Source organism: Oreochromis aureus, linkage group 14 (genome assembly GCF_013358895.1).
Source record: "Oreochromis aureus strain Israel breed Guangdong linkage group 14, ZZ_aureus, whole genome shotgun sequence".
In the NCBI taxonomy this organism is placed as follows: Eukaryota; Metazoa; Chordata; class Actinopteri; order Cichliformes; family Cichlidae; genus Oreochromis; species Oreochromis aureus.
In genome coordinates, this window is record NC_052955.1 from 17662568 (window position 1) to 17686811 (window position 24244).

At 37.4% G+C, this 24244-nt stretch overlaps 2 protein-coding genes and 2 long non-coding RNA genes across 4 annotated transcripts in view; 1 reads left to right on the plus strand and 3 right to left on the minus strand.

Annotated features, from left to right (window-relative positions):
• Positions 1-24244, plus strand: part of LOC120432856 — a 520225-nt gene that overhangs the window by 102289 nt on the left and 393692 nt on the right. The gene's annotated exons all lie outside the window — the stretch shown is intronic.
• LOC120432859 lies at positions 2077-2633 on the minus strand. The gene is made up of 3 exons (XR_005608139.1): positions 2482-2633; positions 2304-2357; positions 2077-2210 (listed from the first exon to the last, which is right to left on the minus strand). It is a non-coding gene; the product is annotated as an uncharacterized LOC120432859 (long non-coding RNA).
• LOC120432863 lies at positions 9458-10226 on the minus strand. Its single transcript, XR_005608143.1, has 3 exons — positions 10077-10226; positions 9728-9790; positions 9458-9589 (listed from the first exon to the last, which is right to left on the minus strand). It is a non-coding gene; the product is annotated as an uncharacterized LOC120432863 (long non-coding RNA).
• Positions 19509-24244, minus strand: part of LOC116318444 (galaxin-2-like) — a 116062-nt gene continuing 111326 nt past the window's right edge. The window contains exons 10-11 of the mRNA XM_039598177.1: positions 20348-20401; positions 19509-20243 (exon numbers count right to left, since the gene is read on the minus strand). Coding sequence (XP_039454111.1) covers positions 20005-20243; positions 20348-20401 — 293 coding nt within the window. The 3' untranslated portion in view covers positions 19509-20004. The remainder of the gene's footprint in view (positions 20244-20347; positions 20402-24244) is intronic.

Genomic DNA, 24244 nt, shown 5'->3' on the forward strand with positions numbered 1-24244 from the left:
TGGTCTCTCAGTGTTTGCGTGGGTTTTCCGGCTTCCTCCCACAGTCTAAAGAGGTACAGTTAGTAAGTCGAATGGTACGAATGGTTGTCTCGGTCTCATTGTTAGCCCTGCAACAGACTGGCGACCTGTCCAGGTGTATCCTCCTCTCGCCCGAAGTCAGCTGGGATTTTAAAATCAGCTGAAAGAAAAATCTGTGAATATAAACATAAAAACGTTTTTATGAGCAAAATGAGGATCAAAGATTGTCGCTGATGACCCACGCAACTGATAATAGTAGAATGGGAAGTATTTTTGTGTTTTTTTTTCTTCTTTAGCCTATTGTGGCGAGCTCAGACACGGAGGAGACAGAGGTTTCTTTGGGAGCACCCGTTTATTCGCAACTGGCCCAGAACACTGCCGCTACCTCCTCCTCAGCGCGGCAACCACACATAACAACAAAAAGGCGCTCTCTCCCGGAAACACAGTCGCCGAGAGAGCGCGTCACTCATCACCATGTCAACAGAAAACGGAACTATAACAGTAAAACCCCAAAACAACCCTGACCCGCTACACTATTTTATCTGGCAGCTTTGATACGAATTATAGTCAACAATATAGTTTTATGTTGTGCAAAGACAGAAAAAAAAGTGTAATGCTCAGAGATGACTGTGTTAGAAAATACTCAAAGAAACTATAAGTCAGTTGAGTTTTGAGCGGATATAATTATTATTAACAATGAAAGCTACATTAAGAGAAGAGGCCAAACAGAGGTATATTGGTTGGGTAGATCATTTTAGATTGCTTGCTCACGTTGCTTTTTATTAACGGGAAGCTACAGTATTTGAATACAAGAGAAAACACAGCAGGTTTAATTAGTGTTTGTATTTATTTATTTGAATCCTTAAAGGATAATAGGTCCATTGAAATTATAAACATTTATATATATATATATGCAATATATTATATTAACAACAAAGTCACTAAATCAAGCAGGCAGTGTTTATGTTTGCTTATAGCTTAAATGTCCCTCAAGTCCTTACTAAATTCCTTACCATTCTTAAATTCCCATACCTATCCTTACCATTAACTATTTTACATGAATCACATTCAAAGAAACAGAAATTCATGGAATTTTAGTGGGTCCTTCTAACATATTTGTATTCATGATATTGGCATTAAGTGTTTATCATTCATTAGAATTAACAATCACAGTAAATCATGGACTTTACCGCTAAGTATTGAATTGTATGGTTCAAGGACATGTGCAAACAGTTGTCCTTGTATTTTAGATCAGTGCAAGAATCAAAGTTACATTTAGATTTTGTTCAAATTTAGATTTGAGCAACAACACTGTGCACCAGCTTGCTGTGTTACAGTATTGATTAATGTCAAGTTGTGTGAATCACTACAATGTGAATCCCTGTAAAACTGAAGTTAAAAAGCTACATTGTTTTTGTTTTCTTTACTTAAAGTACCTAAATTCTGTCTGTGATAAGACATCTTGGGATGTGTTAAACAACAGAGCAACATGGTTTGGCTGGACATAGGCAGAGTAATGTATAAACAACATATCATGTGAAGTATTGTATACTACTGATAAATGGACAGGTTCTTCTATATAACACTTTTCTACCCTACCTGAGCACTCAAAGCGCTTGATACAACGTCCCTCATTCACACATTCATACAACGACTTCTTTCTGTGTTTAAGTCCAAGCAAACATTCACACTGTGATGGGTGCATCAGAGAGTAATTTGGGTGAGTATATGAGGTTGCAATGCAACAAGTACTCTGTAATAAATATGGTAACAAATTACTTTGCAAAAAATGTTAACCAGTATAATGTGATGTGTAATTAATTGATTTTCTGTGTGACAAAGCCAACACTGTGAGTAAATATGTGAAAAAAAAGAGAACTTGTTCAAAGAAGGGAGTAACAGATCCACACTGACCATGTATACTTCAGCCAGTGGTGACCTGAGATGAACATTTGCAAATAATGAAATGGAGTGACTGAAGAACAGAGTCATGATTGAAATCAATGAAAACATTAACTTTGTTAAAGTAGTAGGTCTTCCCAGCAATCAGTTTAGGGAGCTGCAGCGATCATCTCTTTCCAGGATGTAAGGGAAAGGCAGAGCTTTCACTTTGGCCTCCATCCCATGGACCTTCAGCACACTCCTGAACACAATGCTCTGCAGCGACACACTTTCCACAGTCCCAATGTGCACTAAACAATGAGACACACAAGTACTTTACATATACTTGTAAACAGCATTTGTTCTGATGTTTTAAAAAATCTAAATTACAGATGATATCTTACTTTCTTTGCAAAGATCGATTTTGTTCAGATTATTCACAGATAGAAGTCTGGATCCTAAAACAAGAACATTATAGGTGTATTATTGGTTAAATACAGAATCTGGGCTGTGGCATTGAGATAATATGACATACACTGAAGATAAACTTTGTGAGAGAACATCTCATCAGACACAACAGACCATTAATCATCTTTCTCTGATCCTGTCCTGGTTCACAGATTCTTCTCAGCCCCCCAGCACAGCATGACCACAGGGTGGTGTTATAGTAAAGGTGACCACAGCATCTGAACCCTATTTTGGCAGAGTAGAGCACCTCTTTGTCCTCACTTGAGCAGCAAATGTCCTGGTTTTTGAAAAGATATATTAGATTAGATTAGATTAGATTAGATAAAACTTTTTAATCCCTTGGGTGGGTTCCTCCGGAAATTCGGTTTTCAATAGCACAGCACCGACAGAAGTTACAGAATGTGAGCAGAAATATACCAGATATACACATATATAAATATAGAGACATATATAAATACAGAGTATACAAAGGGGACAAATAGAATAAATAGGATTAAGAATACAAGGGCATATAGCATTTTATGTTAAATAAAAGCATGATTGATTGGACTCATTGAACACTGTGTTAGTTCAGACAAGCCATAAAGTCAACTTCAGCCAGTAATGTTGATACACAGCTGATATCAGGTAAATTTTTGGAGATTAATATAAAAGATTACTTTGACTAAAGTCAGTCTGACTGTCAAATATACAGTAAATACTTCCAGCAAACAGTTTCATGATAGAGAGATGAAGCATTAGAATGGTTCATCAACACTGATAATTGTTGCTGGTTCAGATTAGAATTGCTTTGTTTGCCAATAATCTCTACTGAATTGTTGTGAGTCTAGCTTTTGCAGAAAGAATCATAAAATGTACACAGAAGATGATTATTCTGCTTTAAAAAAAAAAGTCTCTAAATGTTTATGAAAAGTTTTAAACAGTTTCCAAGTAGCTCCAGTGATGAGTCACTTGTTACAGCATGCTGTTTTCATTCACTTTATGCTGACTGTGCTTAAGTTAAATATATTTTGGATTTGTAGTTCAGTTATGCAGTTAGAGAGAGTTGCGGTTTCCTAAATGTTTACCCCTCAGGCCCATATCAGTTTCTCTCCTTTACCAGTGTTATTCATGTTGCTTCAAAATTACAGACAGGACTCTGAGATAGTTAAAAGCTCAAGAAAGGTAACTTTTTAACAGTTATTTCTTTTTTCCATTTTCATATTGATCAAATCATGGTTTATCCGTCATTTTGAAATGACACCAAGAGGCAGAAGACACCAGTCAGAAAGAGGCGCTTTTAACAATGATAGGCCACTGTAAACAAAACACACAGTGTGAAAAGTTGTGGGACAGGGTGGCCAACATACCTACTCTCACTTTGCATCAAGGCAGGAGTAGCTGTGTTAAATCTAATGACATAATACAGTGGAATACACAAATAAGATGAACAAACAACATATTTTCATAACATCATTACTAATTCTACCTGTGGCTTTTTGCAGAATGGATCCGCAGCACTGCGCATCCCTCCATGCTTGTCTAATGATGTCAGATTGTACAGTGTTCCTGCACAGCACTTCATCTGTGGGTCTTTAATGTTGTAGGCTTTGACCCCACAGCAGTGAATGTTTTCTGATTTCAGATGTCTGGTTGGAAAACAGAGGGACAAATTAATATCAAATAAGGACAAAAATAAATAATTATGTTTGTAAGAGGCTGAGTTAGATGAGTCTGTAAGGAGGCAACAGATGCGATGGAGGAAATGCACTTTGAGGCAGGCTTTACTCTTACAGTGCCACCTTAAACTCCCTTCAGGAGCAATAACCCAGGATTATAAAGCTTAAGTCCCTCCCCAGAACAAACCATGCAAGCATTAATTAATTATCTCAGAAATTAGATATTTTTACCCCAAGAATCAAAAAGATTTCCTACTTATCACTTCTGAGGTTTTCATACAAAAATTACAAATACAGAAGTTTGTTCACAAAGATTAAAATACTATTTAAGCAAAGACTCCATCCATCCATCCATCCATCCATCCATCCCTCCTCCCAGAAATATGTATTTTAACTAACCTACTTACGACTTGAATCAAACGAATAAAGAAGTGGTTCACAGCAGCATTACTGTCACATTCACAACTAAGACAACTCTATTCTTTCGGTTAGATATAAAACAATAGAAACTGCCGCTCGCTTTTGGGCCATACACAGTCTTAGTCCCCCAGAGGCATGGGTTATCCTGTGACAGTCTTTATGTATAGTGTTGGGTGTCATTCTGGAAGATAACTTCTTCATTTCATTGTTTTTACACAAGCTGTGCACTGAAAGCAGAACATCAGAGCTGCACTTTAAGCTCTCAGTCATTGTTCACATAGAATGCATTTATACCAAATGCACTTTGACAGCTACTGCAACTGGAAACAGACTCAAGAGCAGCCAAAAAGTCAACCAGTTTAACTCCTACAGACATAACCATAAAAGTGAATCCTGAGTATAAATACCTGGTGAGTTGGGCAATAATTTATATATTAAACACAAATGCGTCACTTCAAATTGCAAAATACTTAATGATGCAATAGCTAAATACTTTAGCTCTAAGATGAGTCATGAGCTCACAGAAACCCAATGAGACCCCCACACAGACTGAAAGAAATGTATTTTAAGAGTCCTGGGAACCAAACGAAAGGCAGGGCAAGGTTTGTCACGCAACTGTGTGTCTTAGAAACCATATGAAATCATCAGCTATGAAAATGTTTCATTCTACTTCTCCGGTTACCCTTAACCCTCACTCAGAAGACAATAGATTAAACCAGTTTCCATGCTCCCAGCTGCACTGACTGACTAAATTCAAACAGGTGCCATTAGATACTAATCAGATAAAAAAAAAAAGAAGAAGAAATCCTTTTCACTGGATTTTATCAGCAATGTAAAGCAGGTAAACAGAACACATGCACACAATCACCTGTGTCCATTGCAGCAGATCTCAGTACGAGGCCGGTAAATTTCTGTCCCACAGCAGTGTTGTCCTGGGGTGCCATGAAACTGAGAACAACATATGGTCCCTTTAGCCGGGTTGTAAGGAATACCCATCTCTGAACATTCTCTCCATCATCTCTGTCCTCGTACAAGGTCTTATTACAAGACAGAACTCCACGTTGTGCCGAGCCATACGGGCGCTCTCCACAGCACTTGAAGAATCAGACATAATACAGTAAACTGTGCAAGCAGGCACAACCAGACTCTGTAGTTTACACATTCAGAGCCAAACAGAGAAATGCATGAGTTATGAAAAAAAACTAGCTCAAAAATGCAAATTAAGAACATAAAACACTTATGAAAATTCTGCATTACATACATGTAACATCTATGCATTATGTTTCTACAGTCTTTCAGCCTTACCAGACTTTTGATCCTTTTGTATTGGCAGTAATGAATAAGGGCTATCATGGTCCCCGTGTCTGCCCGGCTGGCCCCTAAGGCTACATGTGTTTTGTTTACTACTCTTTCTCTCACCCTGCCGCATGGGCGGAGCTCACTGCAGGCTCCTCGGCCTTGGTCCACACACCCACCCATCAGGCTGCCATTATGTGTTTGCCAGTTAAAGCCGGACGCAGACAGTCTCATCACCGGATGATTGTGCGAGACACATTAGTGAGACAATAGCCTCAGTGAAGTTTGTGTGTACATCTGTGATTTTGCTTAACCAATCTCTGTTGTGAATAGTTTTCCCGGACCCGTAACCTACCCGCTGTGTGGACGTGTGTGAAGAAGAGAGCGTGTGTAAGAGAGCCTCCCTTCCGGATTTTCCCCTGGACCCTAGGAACCCTGCATTTCCCCACTGTAAATATTCTGCATCTGGTGATTGTGTGAATAAAACGTTTTGGAACTGAACTCTGCTCTGCGCTTGAGTCCCCGTCATCGCTTGTGACACATACGGTGTTAAGGGAATTTTACACATAGAAAACAGAAATAGAATCCAGCCTCTGGCACTGTGTGAAAGCAGTGACCTGGACCTCTGAATTCTATTGTCAAAGAGTAGCACTCTTGACAACTTTCTACATTGTAATGCTATATGATTGAATTTAATAATAAAAGGATGTGCATTGTTTTCCAGTTTGTAGGCTTTAAAACATTTTTCTGCTTTAGTAAAACAGTGGTTTAGATTTTCAACTTTCAGTGGAAATGGTGGTTTGATCATTTTTCCCAGTAGGGGTGGGGAGCAATTAGTACATTACCTGATCGATCCAAGGCTTCCACGGAGATACACGCCCATCACAGCAGACCTGAGTATGTGGGTTATACACGGTGGCTGTGGCCTTCCTTTGACCTAAACAGGGGTTTTAGAGAGTAGAAAGAGGAGAAAGGAGATATAGCAAGCAAGTTTCAACTGCAGATTCAAATTTTCTGAAATAAAATTCCCTCTTTGAAGTCAGAGCTCATGTGTTTTCACATCCTTTGAACTGTCCTGAATTTCAAGTGATGTAAAACATTGTTACACTTTTTGATTTCCACTAAAAATGAACGAGTTCAAATAGACACCCAGACTTCTTCTGATTTCCCCCTCTTATTTCTCTCATAGTCATAATTTCATCATCTCTTAATTTACCATTAGACTGGTGACCTCTCAAGAGCTGAGATAGGCTCACTAATGTGTATAATAACTGATAATTATATGACCAATTTCTTCTTCCTGTTGTTGCTACAATAACATAATAATGTTCATGACTATCAATGCAAGTTCCTACAAGAATGATCATGAGACAATCATATTTTGTGATCACATAGTTTCTCAACTTGGACAAAAAAAAAGACTATAAATCCTAGAGCATGGCTCAGCTGGTTGTAGAAGGGGTGGATGAATATGTCAAACACAGGTAGGAAGGTAAAATCCTTCTTTTATGTTATGCTGCTACTGCTTCTTTGGGTATCATGTCAGTTTGCATTCTCACTACTACATTCCACTAAATCCACTAAAGGTTCTTTAAAACAATCTTCTGTCTTTTGTTTTAACTGTTTACCCCTAGAGGTATTTTCCAAAATAATAAATACCACAGAATCAAATGACGCTGTTCAAGTAATTCTTTGGTTTTACAGTGATACACATAAGACAAACATGACAAGCAAACAATTGCTCATTCAGCTCTAACTGCCTTGTTGGGGTGAGGTTACCTTGTTCAACTTACTCTACTACATAGCTACATACTACATACACCACAGAATGATGTAATACAATAGTAACAACCAAAACAACTACAAAACTAAGGCAAACAAACAAATAGATAGTGACACCTGAGTTGTCGAGTGAGTGAGGCTCGTGGTTACTCTCACAGCAGCGATTTTGCTTTGGATTGTAACACGACGACCCACAGAGATGTGTGTTTGGTTCAGTGCTGTGGATGTTTGTAAAAACAGGCAACAATCAGCACAAAACAGTCCATATCACATTAAATTTAAAAAAAAAAAAAGAAAAGAAGTATGGAAACAATTTGTTTTATAATGTAGGCCGTACAACATATATTTAAATTTTATGCAAATTTCAGTGCAGTAATGGGTTTAATGATTTTCTGGAAGTTTGGTTGGTTTCTAATCCTTGACCTCCAATCATGCTAGAGTTATATTTTTCTGGGAGTCAGTTGTCACGTATAATTGCACACAATTCCACTGGTGTGCAAAATGCAGCCATGTGTCAGATAAGGTAGAATGGCAGTTATAAACCCATGTGTTATTTGAACTGTTGGATTATTTGACCAAGCTAAAATAACATTTCCATTGTGAGTTTTTGTCAAAGCGATTGGCCTCTCATAGATACACACTTAATGTCATTAGGCATCTGTCCCATGATGCAGCACGTTTATTCTTCACATATATGAAGGATACATGGAAATGATCTCCTCAAGTGTCCCAAACATTATTTTTAATCTTTCAGGTTATTGTAAAGACATACATTCTGACTGAAACAAACAAACAAACAAATTTATTCCCAAACCAAATATTTTAGTGTCAAAACTTAACCATCATGTATAAGTGAAAGTAATCAGTGAGCAAATACAAAGCGAAACAATGTGGAAAACAGAAAACTCCTTAACTTTCTTATCTCCAAAAACCTGAACTTAAATTTTTGACCGTTTGAGAATATAAAGAAAATTAAATAAATAGTCCAAACAATCCTTTGCTACTTTGTAAAATAGTCGTACTTTGTGAAAGTGTTGCGCCTGTGTTAATCAACCATTACCTGCATGATTGTACATCTTTCAGTGGAGTGTTTCCTTCACACTGACGCTTGCTCAAAGGGATTGCTGAGTTTCTCTCATATAAGGTCCTTAACTATGTAAAGTGCACTGACGGTATATAAAGTGGAACTATAGTAATTTTTACTGCAAAGTATGAATGAATGGCATTGACGATTAGATGGATAATAGAAAGTTGTGCTGGTCGAGGCGTGAAATGATAGCAAAACGTTTCCATTAACTTACCATTTGGGTTGGAGCTTGAATATCTGAAAAATAAAATATAAGATTTAAGACACACACACACACAGTCTTGTTTTCATATCTTCGTGGGGTATCTCGTTGACATAATGCTTTCCCTAGCCGCTACCCTAATCATCAAAAATGAACACCTAATCATAACCCTTAGTCTAAACCTAAACATAACCGGAATTGTAACCCTGACACTAATTGTACCCCCACCCCACCCACCCCCACCCACACACACACACACACACACATTTTTTTGTTTAATACTTAATAAAAAAAATTATAATTTTAATCCCTATTTGTCTTCTTGTCCCTTTTTTCAAACTTGACATTTTTATTGTTACTTCCCGAGGTCCCCTGGACTTCCCAAGAAACACAACACTTACCTGCTGTTTCATACCTGTGGATATAAAGCACAAAGAGTTTTCATTAACCAAAACAAACAAACAAAAGAACCCCACAAAAACAAACAAAAATTAAAAATGTAAATTACTTAATTTGAGAATCAGTGTGATATGATAAGTATTTAGGCTTTTATTTTGTTAAAAATAATTGACAAGTTCTGACATTCAAATATAGTTGACTCACAGCAAGATGAATTAGTCAACTGTACTTCAGCAATATGATTGTTATAACAGCAGCACTCAGTTTTGACGTTGAACTGGCCATGATGACAGCACACATGATCTCTGGATTTCCTTGTCAGGATCTTTTTATCATTATTTGGACCACAACACAACTTATTTTCCATATCGTAAATCTCTGTGGAAAGGATCATTGTTTTTAGATTAAATGATCAACTCTTTAAACTAAATGCTGGGTTTACATGTTTTTCATAAATGATATCCATTAAAGACTGCTTTTTATTCAGGATTATAAGGTCTTATCAGCTCTACTCACCTTCACCACAATATCCATGCTTTGGTGAAGGTTTGTTGAAGGTGGTATTTCCACTTGAAAGGCCTGTAGAGGGAAAGACAAATTCAACATACAGGCTTCACTCACAGTAATTAGCATAAGCTTCCTTTAACCATCCAAAGGAAAATGGAAAATTGAAATTTGCTACAAGCATACTAATCGAAAGCTGATTTTTTTTTTTTTTTTTTCTTTAAGCAAATGTAACCATACAGATGTGACACACCTCAGTTTGACATACCTAAAGACTGACATGTAAAAGTGGACTCAAACTACAAAAATGTCATGAAATCCATTCAGCACAGTATGACATGCTATTATGTACTGAGCTGACCTGGAGTGAAATTCCTGACACAGCAGGATGAATCCTTCGATTGTATTTCCATCTTCTCCTCATTTGAACAGCAGCACTGAGTCTCAGTGTCGTACTGGCTGTGACCACAGCACTCATGGTGACGGGAATTCCTCACCAGAATTGTCTTATTATCAGCTGGACCACAACACAACTGCTTGTCCTTATCAAAACATCTGTGGAAAAGATCTTTGTCGTTTTAACATTTTTACTTCAAATATAACTCAACTGAGAAGCTGCTCCAGTATCCTCAAAATGATTGAATGGAGTACATTTCACAGAATTGTAAATTTGTTCTAGTGAAAAACAATAATGTTTCTGCATTTAATTAATAATATTTCACTGACAGTAATGATTTGTAATGAAGATGTAATTTAGTCTTCTTTTCCAACTGTGTGTCTGCTCACCTTTAACACAGCATTCAGCCATTGGTCCAGGTTTTGATATGATGGTTGATTGACAACATATTTCATTGACTGGGTTGTAGGCCTTCAGGTCACAGCAATCGGACACATTTTCACTCAGACCCTGAGTAACACTGGCTGTAAAACAAGATAGCTTAGTGTGTAAACAACAGAAAATTTGTTATGGCGAGTGGTATATGGTAATGAAATCACTGCAAGGAAGTTCAGAAGTATAGAGAGAAGCAAAAGTTGAGTCATAAAAGTATCCCGGTAGGTTTTATATTATATTTGAGCAGAAAATCCTCTTGTTTGGAATAAATTATGGGCTGGATGAAAACTGTGAGGGAAAACCAATAAATCTTTAATCTTTTGTTGTATTTCTCCATGTACTGCAACCATTATAAGAAAGAAATGGAAGAATGCAAGATTGAGTTAATAAAAACACCAAAATAAACTTCTTCTGCCTAACCCTAACCCAATGAATAAATTGAAACATCCAACACTAAGTGCGAGCAGATGGATCAATCAATGATAAATATTTTTTGGCAGACTCTTAAAATTCAGATGTGGTTGTAATCTTCTATATTTGGATATTTCTAGTCTTATAAAGCACAATATAAATGCTTCAAGTTAAATCATAGTCATTGCTGATTGGGTAAGGGAGGTAAAAGTAATGTAGCTTTTCAAACCAAAGTAGGAAATCTATACAATCATCTGCAAGTTTAATTTGTAAAGTATTAATATTAACCTTTTATTCTCAAACAGTGCAATTTAACTTCTCTCCAAACTGCATCTACCAAAACAGGAGTTTAAAGAGACCGCTCTGATTCCCGACACATAAATGAAGACAACAAAACAGTAAAACACTGAAGCTGCTTCTTTACATTCAGGCACTCTGTTTCTTTCACATTTACAAAGTCAACATTTAATTTAATATTGGTTTTAGTCAGCTAATTCACAAATTCATTACCTGTGAGGATCTTTCCATGTTGAACTTTACAACAAGTGGCTGTACCAGGATTGTAAGGCTCCTTTCCACAACAAAACAGGTTTGAACCTGGATGAAGTTTGTTTTCACAGCAAGCAGCCTCTTGGATGTCATATTGTATTCCATTGCAATCTTTTCTGAAAAGCACAGGTAACAAAACCCAGGATATTATCCCTGTCACTCATTTCTATTGCACATACATAACATCATAACATAAGAGTAGAGGTGGTGAAGGTAAACAAGTTTACATCAAAAAGAACAGACAGTGCATAAAGGAGGTGGAGGTGAAGAACAGAATGCAGGATATATTGGACAAAGGATAAAGGATGTTGAATATGAAGCTGTCAGGCAAGAGCAGGCTCTAGACTAACTTTTTGCCATGGGCGCACAGCACCGGCACAAAAGTTAGGCGACTCAAATTTTTCAACCGCATCACTTAACACCGCAGTTTTACATGTGCACTTTTTTGGGGCGGAGTTGCAGTCCATACAGACAATATTCATTTCTAAATTATTAACTAACAATCTTGTGCTTAAAATACTTTGTCAATATTGTAGAAAATGTTAAACTTAATCATCATCTTGGCTCCTCTGACGACCTGTTTGCTGTTGCATGCTGCTGAAAGGCAGTGGGGAGAGGGGACACTTGGGCAGTGCATTTATTGCAGCATATAATGTGTTTTCTGTATACACTGTGCTTCTTCAGCATTCAAAGATTGATGGCACCGTGTTAGAGCTGGCTATGAATTTCAGACGGATCAGGCCTTAACTTAACAGAAAAGTTATCAATAGTTCTTTTCTTATTACAGCTACATCCACTTCTGTCAGGCCTAGGCTGCTCACTAGGGCTGGGTATCATCGCTGATTTCTATAATCCATTCGATTCAATTTTCCTCAGACAGTCAGAAATATTATAATTCTGATCATTTATCAGTACTGATACATGTGAGACTTCATCAGAATTGTGAACATCACAGCAGATGCCTTTGTGTCAAAGTAACTGAGAATAAAACACAGAAAAACATGAAGGAGATTTTTCTGACCTGACTTTTTATAGCAGATAACCTTAAAATATTCTGCAATATTCTGTAATTTTGCACAATTTTAAGAAGTTTAAATTTCTTCAGTATTGAACAGCAGAAATTAGGCTTTCTTGTCCGAGGTCATTTAAGTGGAAAAAGAAAAGAAAAAGACAGCGGCCGACAGCGCTGTAAACAACGGTAGACTGGTGGGTAATAAGCGAATGAATAATGCAGAAAACAGAGATTTGAGACGGGAAACTGTTCTTGAAGTACAGAGAGAGAGAGAGAGAGAGGGAGAGAGGGAGCTGTGCATGAAGTGTGATTTTATCGTGGTGGAAGCAAAACAGCAAAACTCAGAGGGAATTCATGACGACATTGATCAAATGTGAAGCGTAGTTTGCTGCTTCTTTTGCTGCTGGCTTGGTGAATTTTGGTTGGAGAGACAAAACCTGCAGCTCAGAATCAGCGCAAAAAGATGTAAACACAGCGCGGACGGTGGGCTCGGTGAGCTCCGACAGCGTTTCCGTGTTCGGGCCTTCGGGTGAGAAAGCCGAGGAAGACAAAGCTGATTCTGGTGCGTCGGGTCGCTCTGTGTTTACGTCTTTGTGTGGAATCTGTTAATGAATTGATATCGCTTTATTCAAGCTACTCACCCCCCCCCCTCTTCCACCTGCACTTTCAACTGGACCACGGCCAATCAGAGAGGTCCCGCCCCTGACTAGCTCTGATTGGTTTAGTCCACGATAGGGGCATAATGTATGTCTGTTGTTGACCACACGGAGAGTTGCAGAGATTTTTTTTTTATTTTTTACCCGAACAGTGCGACCAAATATTTTTTTTAGTCGCACCACTGAAAAATTTGGTCGCATTTGCGACCAAATTGGTCGCACCCTAGAGCCCTGGGCAAGAGGAAAAATCCCAGATTAGATTTGTGGATGTAGTGAAGGAGGACATGCAGAGGGTGGATGTGATAAAAGATGATACTAGAGATAGGGTGAGATAGAGGAAGATGATCAGTTTTTGCAAAAATAAGAAAAAGAAGCCATAACTGTATTTTAACAGCAGTACATATACACTCACTATCCATTTCATTAAGTATACTTGTTCAGTTGCTTTTTAATGCATATATCCAATAACCTAATTAAAACGTAGCAACTCAGTGCATTTAGACATGTAGACATGCTTAAAAAACCTACTGACAGTTGACATTGAAGTGACTTTGAACATGGAATGGTTGTTGATGCTGGAGAGTCTGTTCTGATTATTTCAGAAACTGAAATCAAAACTTGTTAGAACCAAGATATGCAGACACGCAGGTTCAATGTGTCTGTTGGCGCTCTGACATGAGCCCTGAGGCGTTTTCTATCACTTCCTGTTGTCTGTCAGCGAGCTGCTTCTTGATTAACCAACACCTTTCACAATTGCTTTCTTGAAAAAGAAAATTTACATTTCAGTATTCAATATGCTAGGCAGCACTAAATCCCTATTCACCAAGATGGAAGCCAAATTTTGGTGTAAGTTACCAGGTCAAACCTCTGTGGCAGCTACCTTTTCTTTCCGATAAAGAGGAAGCCCGAAAATAAAAAAGGCGGCTTTTTTTTTTTTTTTAGCTCTATTATAAAATGTGAGCTAGCGTAGGTGTTTGATTGGTCAACCATTTGCAGAAATTTAAAGTAATTTGAAATGACCTTTAAATTGTGTATGTATATATGACATGTCTGCTTAATTTTGACAAGTGACTGATAATTTTAGGATTATTTGTGAAAACTAATCTTATTTGTTTTTCTTTCCTCCTCTCTGGAAGGATTCTGTCATAGGCCAGTTTGAATTGAGAAAGCGTGGTCTGAGAGTATATAAAAGTGGACTGCTGGATGTGGGAGAGAGGTGGATGGAAGTTGCTGTGTTTGTAAAAGATTGGCCAATAAACTAAGGTTGCTCTCTGTTCAGTCAGGTGAGAGTGATGCCTGTGGGTTTCATAGCACTCTCTGCGTAACAGTGGTGTCAGAAGTGGGATTTGAACCCACGCCTCCAGGGGAGACTGCGACCTAAACGCAGTGCTTCCTAACACAATATTATATAAAATAAACTATACACAAAGTGTTTTTGAATGGCAGAGATGCAGAAATGCCTGTTTGCAGCATGGCACCATGGCTCCGTGTCGGAGTTTCTAAGTGCGCTTGGAAAACGAAGTACTATCATTAATTAATGCTTAAAACTTAAATATGATCAGCCAATCTTTATTACTTAAAACAGTATTTAAAAATACGACCCAGCTGTCTTATTATAAGCCAATCTCCAAGGAGTAGCTATAAACAGCTGACTGATCATCTGCAGATGAATATTTTATAGGTTTATATAAATATATAGTGCCAAATCACAACAACGTCGGCCTCAAGGCGCTTTCAGCAATCATCACAGTGCAGAAACACACTAGTGAAGTCCCAGAAAGTTGATTCAGTTCATCTGGACGTGACATTTATCAGTGAGAGAAACGTTTTTCGCTACTCATCCAAATGACTTCTTCAGTCTGAGCCTGAGACTTGAGTCTGAGACTCCTTACCTGGATGATTTAGTCAATCATTGAAGGTTACAAATGATCGTTTCATGGTTTCTGACAATGGACTCATCTCAGTGCTTGTCCTGCTAGACCTCAGTGTTCATCAGCGCTCTATGTTGTTGATCATATAATTGATTTTTTCAGCAATTATTGCATGTTATACATATTAAAAATAATAATAATAACAATAACAATAAGTAATGGAGGATAATGTGTATAAGACTTTTCCCACTTCCCCCTTATATTTGTCAGGATTTGTGTTGTGGAGGCGAGGAAGTGACCCAAACGCAGGACTCGTGGATAGTGAAGAACTGAAGATGGTTTATTATGAAGAGTGGATGAACAGGGCAGGAACGAAAGGACTGACTGGCTGAGAGACTGAACGCAGGCGGAAAAGACCACATAACATCAATGACACGACGGTGAACAAACAGAGGACTTAAATACACAGACTGATGAGGATGATAATGAGAGCCCGGTGAGTACGCAGCTGAACATAATCTGGCTAACGTCACAAGAGACGAGCTGACGCAGGAAAACAGGAAGTGAGAACATCGATGTGGCAACATAAACTACACGTGACAAAACTGAAAGCACTGGGTCAACGACCCAGGAACCCTGATAATATTCTTAATGCAAAGTATTAGATATAGATACATGTATCTACACCCTGGATGGTTGGGTCCCCATTATCATATGTGGATGATGCATATTGAGAATTAGATTCTTCCTCAAGTCTCTATTTAGTTACACACAATTAGTGAGACTTACCGGGAACAGTGGTTTTTGAGGCTGCATTTGCTCCAGCTGCAGGCTCTGCCAACAAGCGCAAAGTCAAAGCTGTGAGTCATGGCATTAACAAGCTAAAACGTGTTAATATGTAGGCAGGTGTTCTAAACGAATATACATAACTTACATAGCTCAAATAGCACGACAGCGTTTTCTGGCAAATTTCATTATTCAGACTTTAATAGGTGAAACACAAAACGCCCTCCAGTTCTTCTTTAGAGACGAGTACAGTATCAGTGTACCGCATACACCCATAAGTGTCGCTGCCAAATCAATTACCTCTCACTTTTCAATAACGCCCTGTAACTTATTATCTTATGACGAAACACACGCAGTGCAAATTCCCGACAAAGGTTTGCAAACACAGCTGAAAGTGAAAAAAAAAAAAACAACAAACAAAAAAAACAGTAATAATAATTTTCTGTGTACTTTCATGAAATTCTTTCATGGAAAAAAAAGACCCCCCCTCTAAGCATCCACTCACGGCTTAATCGGATTTAGTTATATTAATATTTCAAATAGATTAAATAGGGTTTATACATAAACAAAGAGCATTTATTTTTAAAATAATAATGTTTTAATTTAATAAGTAGGATATGATTGACATTTTACATGATACATGGTACTGTATATATTTGTTTTTCCTCCATTTTCTCCTTATTTCCACTTTTCCACACAAGCTCACAACAAAATATCAGTTGTTTGGAACAAGTGAGCATATTGAAAATTTACTCTGAGCTCATTAAATAAATAAATGAAAATAAAATCTACTTACCATATGCAGCGCTGAAGCCAATAATTAAACAAACTGAAAGAAGGATTATTGTAAAGTTAAGAAAAATAAATTGTTAAAATTATTCAAAATCTATTTCAGTAAAGGTGGGAAATTCGCCTACCAAATCCGAGAGGCCAAAACGGAATCATCTGAAGCCTTTTGGTCATCTGACACTGAGATGCAGAAGAAGCGGCAAACATAGTTGCTTAAATACTTTTAAGACCACGCCTCCCTCGTGACAGCTTTTAAAAATAACCCGTTGATAATAAAGAGTCAAGGAGGCAGGATCAGTGAGCTTGTGTTTAAAAAGAAAGAAAGAAAGTAAAAGAAGAACCTCCACTGGTTTTAAAACTTCTGGAAGTGCTACATGATTGCATCTTGATCATAGGTGATCTTGACTGACCTGCGACTCTTCATCGTGTGACGCATTTTGCAGCATTTAGCTCCATCTTGAGGAATTTGCTTTTCTTCTAAAAACAAACAAACAAACAAACAAAAACAAAAACAAAAACAAAACAAAACTTGACTTGTCAGAACTTTGTTATATGAGCAATCAGCTTACAATGAGCTTGATAGCTCGTCATTCGTAGATATCTGCTTGCCACACACCGTGATACACGTCTGCGTTTTGTACGCACACCTTTGTTTAGGGGACACTGATGTATTGCATCAGTCTGGATGCAATACATCAGCGCAAGTCTGATTGCAAGTCCCAGCAAAACCAGACTGACAATCGAAGGATCAAAACTGGAAGTGTCACATGTTCACTTAAAGCATATATCTTAAAGCATAGGCCTTTAAAATATGGTCACACTCAGCTGCAGGGGAGGGGTGGAGCAGTGGGTTCAGGGTGCGGTGTCAGGGAAGCCTATGATCAAGATGCCCTTAGTGTTTTCCGGGACCTGAGATGTGTGGTTGTGTGTGCTACAAGCAGGGCAGCTGGAAAGTTGCCCAGTGAAAAACCAGAGCCAATAAAACTGCGTGCAACTGCAAACGCTGTTGTCGGGTCGTCATTTTCACATTTTCTTAGCTTAATTTTTGCTGCTCTTGTACTCTAACCAAAATTATCCTCTTGTGAGACTAATAAAGGTTTACCTTATCTTATCTTATCTTATCTTATCTTATCTTATCTTATCTTATCTTATCTATTGGCAATTCTTGTTGGTGATCTGGTGTCTCCTGATGCATATAAATAAACCTGAATTTACCACGTTGCCTGCATTTTTTCTAGAAACACACCAGAAACAAACAAGAGACACTCTCTGAAACATATCCGTGCATTAATCATTGTCTCAACATGAATAAGGAAAGTGGGCGTGCGAACAAATGCAGCAGATACAAGGGAGGTGATACATGCAAGAAGGGCTGAAAGGAGGAAAAGCAGATCCTCAGATATTATTCTCTTCTTTGCTGTGACCATGGACTTTTCTTTTTCCACAAAAATTCCACAAAGCTGCTTAAAAGTGCCAGGTCAGTTTTTGGGAGCTTATAACACATACATTTTCTATGACTTTATAAATAATCAGAGGTGGCCAGGTGGGAATTTTAAATGACTGAAATTACCTGTATGTATGAGCTGGGATATGTTTAGTGATAATGTTTTTCTTAGCTAACTCAACCTATGTTGTAGTTAATGTCTTAAAACTGTGTATGAGCAGTGTAAAGGACCATGAGTATTTCTGCAGGTTTTGTCAATTATAAAACGTCACACACAGTGACATATTTCCATTTCTTACATTTCAGGCTGCTGTCGGGTTTGATTTTTTTTTTTAATACAACAGAAATACAAGACCATGACTATTTTGATTAAATACAACTTCACTATAATCCTGAATCATTTGATATAAATGTGACTATGTCATTATTTATGGCAGTGCAGGATTCATGTACCCTAATGCACTATGAGATCCAAAGACACCATTGAGCCGCAGAGGGAAAATTTATAAGTATGTACATCATAAATACATTTTGACAGAAGACTCCTGTGGGAGTTATGTTACTGTTATGTCTGCATGCTGAGGTTTTCTTTTGTTTTACCTCCATATAGTTAGTGTGCAAACAGCTGCATTTTTGTTTTAGCATTCCTGTATTACTCATGCCTGAATCTTAAGATTTCTGGCCACAAACTTGTGAAGCTGCTTTGACGATAACTCCCTCCGCCCCCCCCCCCTTCTACAGTACTTACACATCATGCAAGAATGTGGGTATGTGCACACAGGATAGTTCTAAATGGAGAATAGTGTTGCTTACTGGAGGAAAAAAAGTAATCATCACAAAATGGTTTCATTAAAAGCTTTAAAGTATCTGTCTTTAAATTAATAATGAAGTAGCCAGAGGACTTTCATCTTTTTAAAAAAACCCTGAACAATACAATAACGTGTTCCCACACACACCTTTTGTCTTCTTCCTCTCTGATTCTCGGCCCCAAGTACTGAGACAATTAATGAGACAAGTAAACCTCAGGGAGCTTTTCTCAGGAAAATCATTTTAAAATGCATCTCCTTAGAAAAGCAATACATATATATGTTTCCTTTAACTAATAAAAACAATGCAAATGGTTTGAGCAAACGCAGCCCCAACAAAGGAGGCTGAAAAGAAACACGCCCATATCACACCAGGGTGCTGTTGTCATGAGCCGGGTGACTAACCAATGAAAAGTGCCTCATAAGCAAATTAAAGCCATTTTAATATTAAAGCATGAATTCATAAATGTCATAAATATCTTTGCTGACAAAAATAAAGCTGTGATATGCTGGTGTCCCCACACTCACACCCTTAGACCTCTTCCTGGGGACGTAACAATGATTACCAACAAAACCAGTTGTACCATAAATAAAAAAACTGCATCATAAAAAAAACATGGCCACTGATATTCTTTTAAAATTTATTCACTGGATAAAATATGAATACATTTATGATGATGATGATAACTGATTTTTGTATACATTTGAATATATAGTAATACAGAACAGTTCAAAGACCTCAGGGAAAAATTAGCTATTGAGTAAAACTTGAGAAGTAAACAATATAAACACAGTTAAAGATAAATATGCAGACATCATAGGGCACCTGCAAATTTAGCTTTTATTGCTGATAGTAGAGCAAATTAGCAACAAATCGCATCTGCCCAAACAACTGCAGTTTTTATGTTTTTTTGTTACATAATACAAATTTGAAAGAAAAAAAATCTGGAGAACAAAACTGTAAAGAGCTTTTATGAGAACTCACTATGAGAACGCAGACAACACACTATTTAGTGCACCATCTTATTGCATGACTTTGACTGCACAAAGTACATATTTTACTACTGAAGCTTTTGTCACTCTCTGGGAACTAATTTCATATTGCACACTGGAGCAGATTAACCAGGACAGGACTAACATTTGGAAATAATGAAACGGATCGACTGAAGAAGAGAGTCATGATTGAAATCAATGAAGACATTATTATCGTTGAAGAAATAAGTCTTCCCAGGAGTTAGTTCAGGTAAATAAGGTTTGTTCCAGGAATAATGCCAGTCCAGAGGTTTCAAAGAAGCAATTTGCCCATTGATTTCCAGCAAACTGCTGAACACGATGCTGTGCTGAGATACACTTTCCACAGTCCCAATCTTTACTAAATAGATGGATAAACAAATACACTGAGTAACCAAACTCCCATTTAATAATAAACATTTTTCTTAATGAAGTGTCTATGGAATTATTCAAATGATGTCTTACTTGGTTTGCAAAGTTGTGTTTGATTCAGTTTGTTCAAGGACAAAATTGTGGAGTCTGAAAAAGAAAATTTTTACGCACATTCTGATGCCATCATATAGAAAAGTAATTTAATACTAGAAAAGAAAATGTACTTACTGTGGAACACCCTGATTTCCGAGGTCTCAGTTTCCCTGCACAGCATGACCACAGAGAGGTGTTGTAGTAGAGATGTCCACAACATCTGAAATCTGTCTTTGCAGAGTAGAACACCTCTTTATCCTCACTCAGGCAGCAAACACCCTGGATAGAGTTTTACATATTTTATAAGCAGTATGAATAATCTCTGCATCCAGCATGTCAGTCATGTTCAGTCAACTGGAGACTAAAAGTCCAGTAATCTTACTGGATTTTGGTAACTACACAGGAGAAAGGGTCTGCTCAGACCACAATGTGAGTGAGGATCAGCAGCGGTTTTGATATGAGCGACATGGGCAGTGGCCCAGGGCGGCGTCAGGGCATCGGCAAAAAAAAAAAAAGTTGCTTGCACCCATGCTGCCCCAACATCATGCCAGCGCATTTTGGGGATTACATATGCACCGAATGGTTTTCTATAGCCCATTTGTGAGGAGTAAGGGCGGCCTCAATTTATAAGGTGCGCCTGCTGCTTGCTGCACAGGGAAGAGAGGGCGGGACGGCGGGGATTCTCTGGCTGGCTCGAGCGGCACCTAATAACCAGCTCGCAAAATAAAAATAAATAAATAAAAACAAACGAACAAACTAGGGCTATCAACGTTAACGCCGTCATCACAATTAACGCAATTAAAATTTGTAAAGCAATTAATCCATCTAGAGCGCAGAATGAATCAAAATCCCTGAAATATCTCTGTCAACGCATTTAGGGTAGTTTGTCCATTCTGCGCGTCAGATGTGTTGATTAGAATACTGCTTTTTAGAAGCAGTAACCTAATCAATTAGAAGTACTGCTAATAATTTAAAACAAATACCTCTGTGTACAGAATGGATCCACAGCACTCGCCATTTGCAGTTGCAGCTGTGAGACGGTGCAGTGTTCCTGCACAGCACTTCATCTTTGGGTCTGTAATGTTGTAGGCTTTCACCCCACAGCAGTGATCATTTCCTGCTTTGTTATATCTGAGCAGAGAAAGTTAAGTCTTATTTTAAATAGGATAAATAATCATTATTACAAGTGGTGATATTGCTGCTGTTAATAATGATAAAATCTACATTCTAAATACCTAGTTTTCAAAAAGCAGACCGAATTCATACATGACAAGAGTCCGAAATGATCAAAGTAAGAAATCAGTGCTTTCATGATTTCTGACATGTACTCAAAATTACCTGTGTCCACTGCAGCAGATCTCTTTCTCAGGTCTGAAAACTTTAGGCCCACAGTAGTGCTGCCCAGTTCAACCATGCAATGAAGAACAATTTAGTCACTTTGAGTGTTTTCGAACATCACTTACTCATCTCTGAACATTACACTTACTGTTTTCTGTCTTTGGGTCTTTCAACATTATAGTTCGTATTCTAATGCAAAAATGGGGACAAATATAGACTGGTACATTAAAAAACTACTTTTGTTTGCATATGTGTACTAGTTGAGTGAGTCTTATGAGCAACCTTTTTCTATCAAAACAATAAGCCTCTGTCTTTATATTTAGGCTGCCATTTTTAAAAAAGAATCACAGAACACGGACAGGAGGATTTTTTCCTTTCATTTGTTTTATGAAATGGCTCATATCACCCCCTTAGTTTTATCATTTTAAATCTTTCATGTTTTGAGCGTATCACTGTGTTTCAGCTGTTCATTACCTGATCAGTCCAGATTTTGCTTTCTGGTTCACAGTCATCAGTCAGTCTTCTTGAGGTTATGGAACTATTACCTGGATGGTATGATAAATAAAATTTAGAGCAGTTTTGGTCCAGCAGGAAATTGTTTAGAGGTTATCAGAATAAACAAGCTCTATGAAACCTAACTTGGACACTAGAATAACAGAAGAGTAAGTAATATGCTGGACCACTGACCTCGTAAATAATATATAGTATGCTCTGGCATGCATATGCTGCATTTGGGTTTTTTTCGTTTTAGAATGAAACTAAATAAAATAAATAAAATAATAATTTATAGAAACATTCAAAGCCTCACCCAGCAGTCACTCATGTAATTTAAATCATATTTTTTTAATCCCTCATATTTCTGAATATTTTTATGGATTTTGAAAATTCCACTTTTAGTTACAAAAACACCACTTTCTTTAATTGAAATTTACCTTTACTGTGGCAATTTAAGACACTTAGCTGGAAACTATTAATATAGAAACAAAAAGAATGCATAACAACGTGTGGACTTCAGCGTATTTGCAAACAGAGGAACATCCTAAACTTTCCAGTACTTAAATTCAATTCAATTCAGTTTTATCTAGCCAAATCACAACAAAAGTGCTTTATATTATAAGATAAAGATCCTACAATAATATTAAACTATTAATGAAACTACACAGTTATTCTGTCCTCCTGTCTGATGGGTCATATGTTTGTTTTTGTTTATCTGTGCTGCATAGTTGCACGTTTTTGTCTACTATAAAGTTTTATATGACGTGTCCTGGGACCACAGATCTAAATGATCAGTTCTGCTATAATCTGTCATGTTTACATTTTATGTTTGGAATACTGATGTTCATTAATGTAAGCTGTCCCTTCTAAATAAAGAAAAGAGAAAGAAAAAACAGAAGGAAATGACTTTTGAATCACGACATACCGAGTGGTTTGATTTGTAATTCGCTATCACAACAGTGAGTCTCAGTGTTATACTCTTCACTTCCACAGCACTGGTATAGACTTGAAGTCCTTGTTATCGTCTTGTTGATTTGACAGCACAACTGCTTATCCTCATTGATGGCCTCTATGGAAAAAATTATAGGGACACTATCAATTCTCTTACATTAAAGCCATTGGAGCCCAATTTTCTGGAGGACGGGTAGATTAATTTCTAAGAAAGCAATTCACTAAGCCTGATCAGGTTTAAATAGACTATGTTATCCACTGTTCATTAAAAGCAGAAGCCTTAATGTATTCAAATCTAATGTAGTTTATACCAAGAGCAAGAAATAAGCATGTGATTACATGTGGCAGCAACAAGAGTTTTCAAACAAATATCAAAGGTGCTTGTGCACACGTCAGGCAGTTTTCCTGAGAAGTGCAGAGTTTGGACCACTTTGAAAGAATCTAAAAAAAAAACCCAAAATGTTTGGCAGGTAACCTCAAAAACTGCTGCAAACTGAGAGCGTAAGAAACAAACATATTATTACGAAAATTAAACATATTATAAAGTCTTAAACCTAATGTACCTCTAAAATATTAAACAGCAGAATCATGGTTTATTCTGTGTAATGTCAACATTTTTTTTTTTTTTATCATAATTGTTCCTGGCTCTGAACTTATTGCTGCAAAAATGTCCAGCTCACCCACCTTTACCACAACACTTGCTCTTAACAGCAGGTTTCACCCTGATGGCTGAGTCACAGCATATTTCATTGACTGGATTGTAGGCCTCGTCACCGCAGCAAGCCAGCACATTTTGGTCAGTGGTTTGGACAGTCATCAAAGCTGTAAAAGAGCTTTGAAAAAGTCTTTAATTACATTCTTGGCCCTTGTGAGTCCTCTGATTTGTGTATGTTCGTGTGTATGGGCCTTTTAATGAATTTATATTATAGTTATGAATCCAAAACAAAAGGATCAAAATGAGAAAAAAACAGCATTTTAGATTTTTATCTACAATAATCAATTACACTCACTGGATACTTTGGTACACCTGTTCAAATGCTCTTTTATCACTTAAAGCATTTTTTATTTTGTGCTCTTCACCACAACATAAAGCAAATTTAACATGTGTAAAAC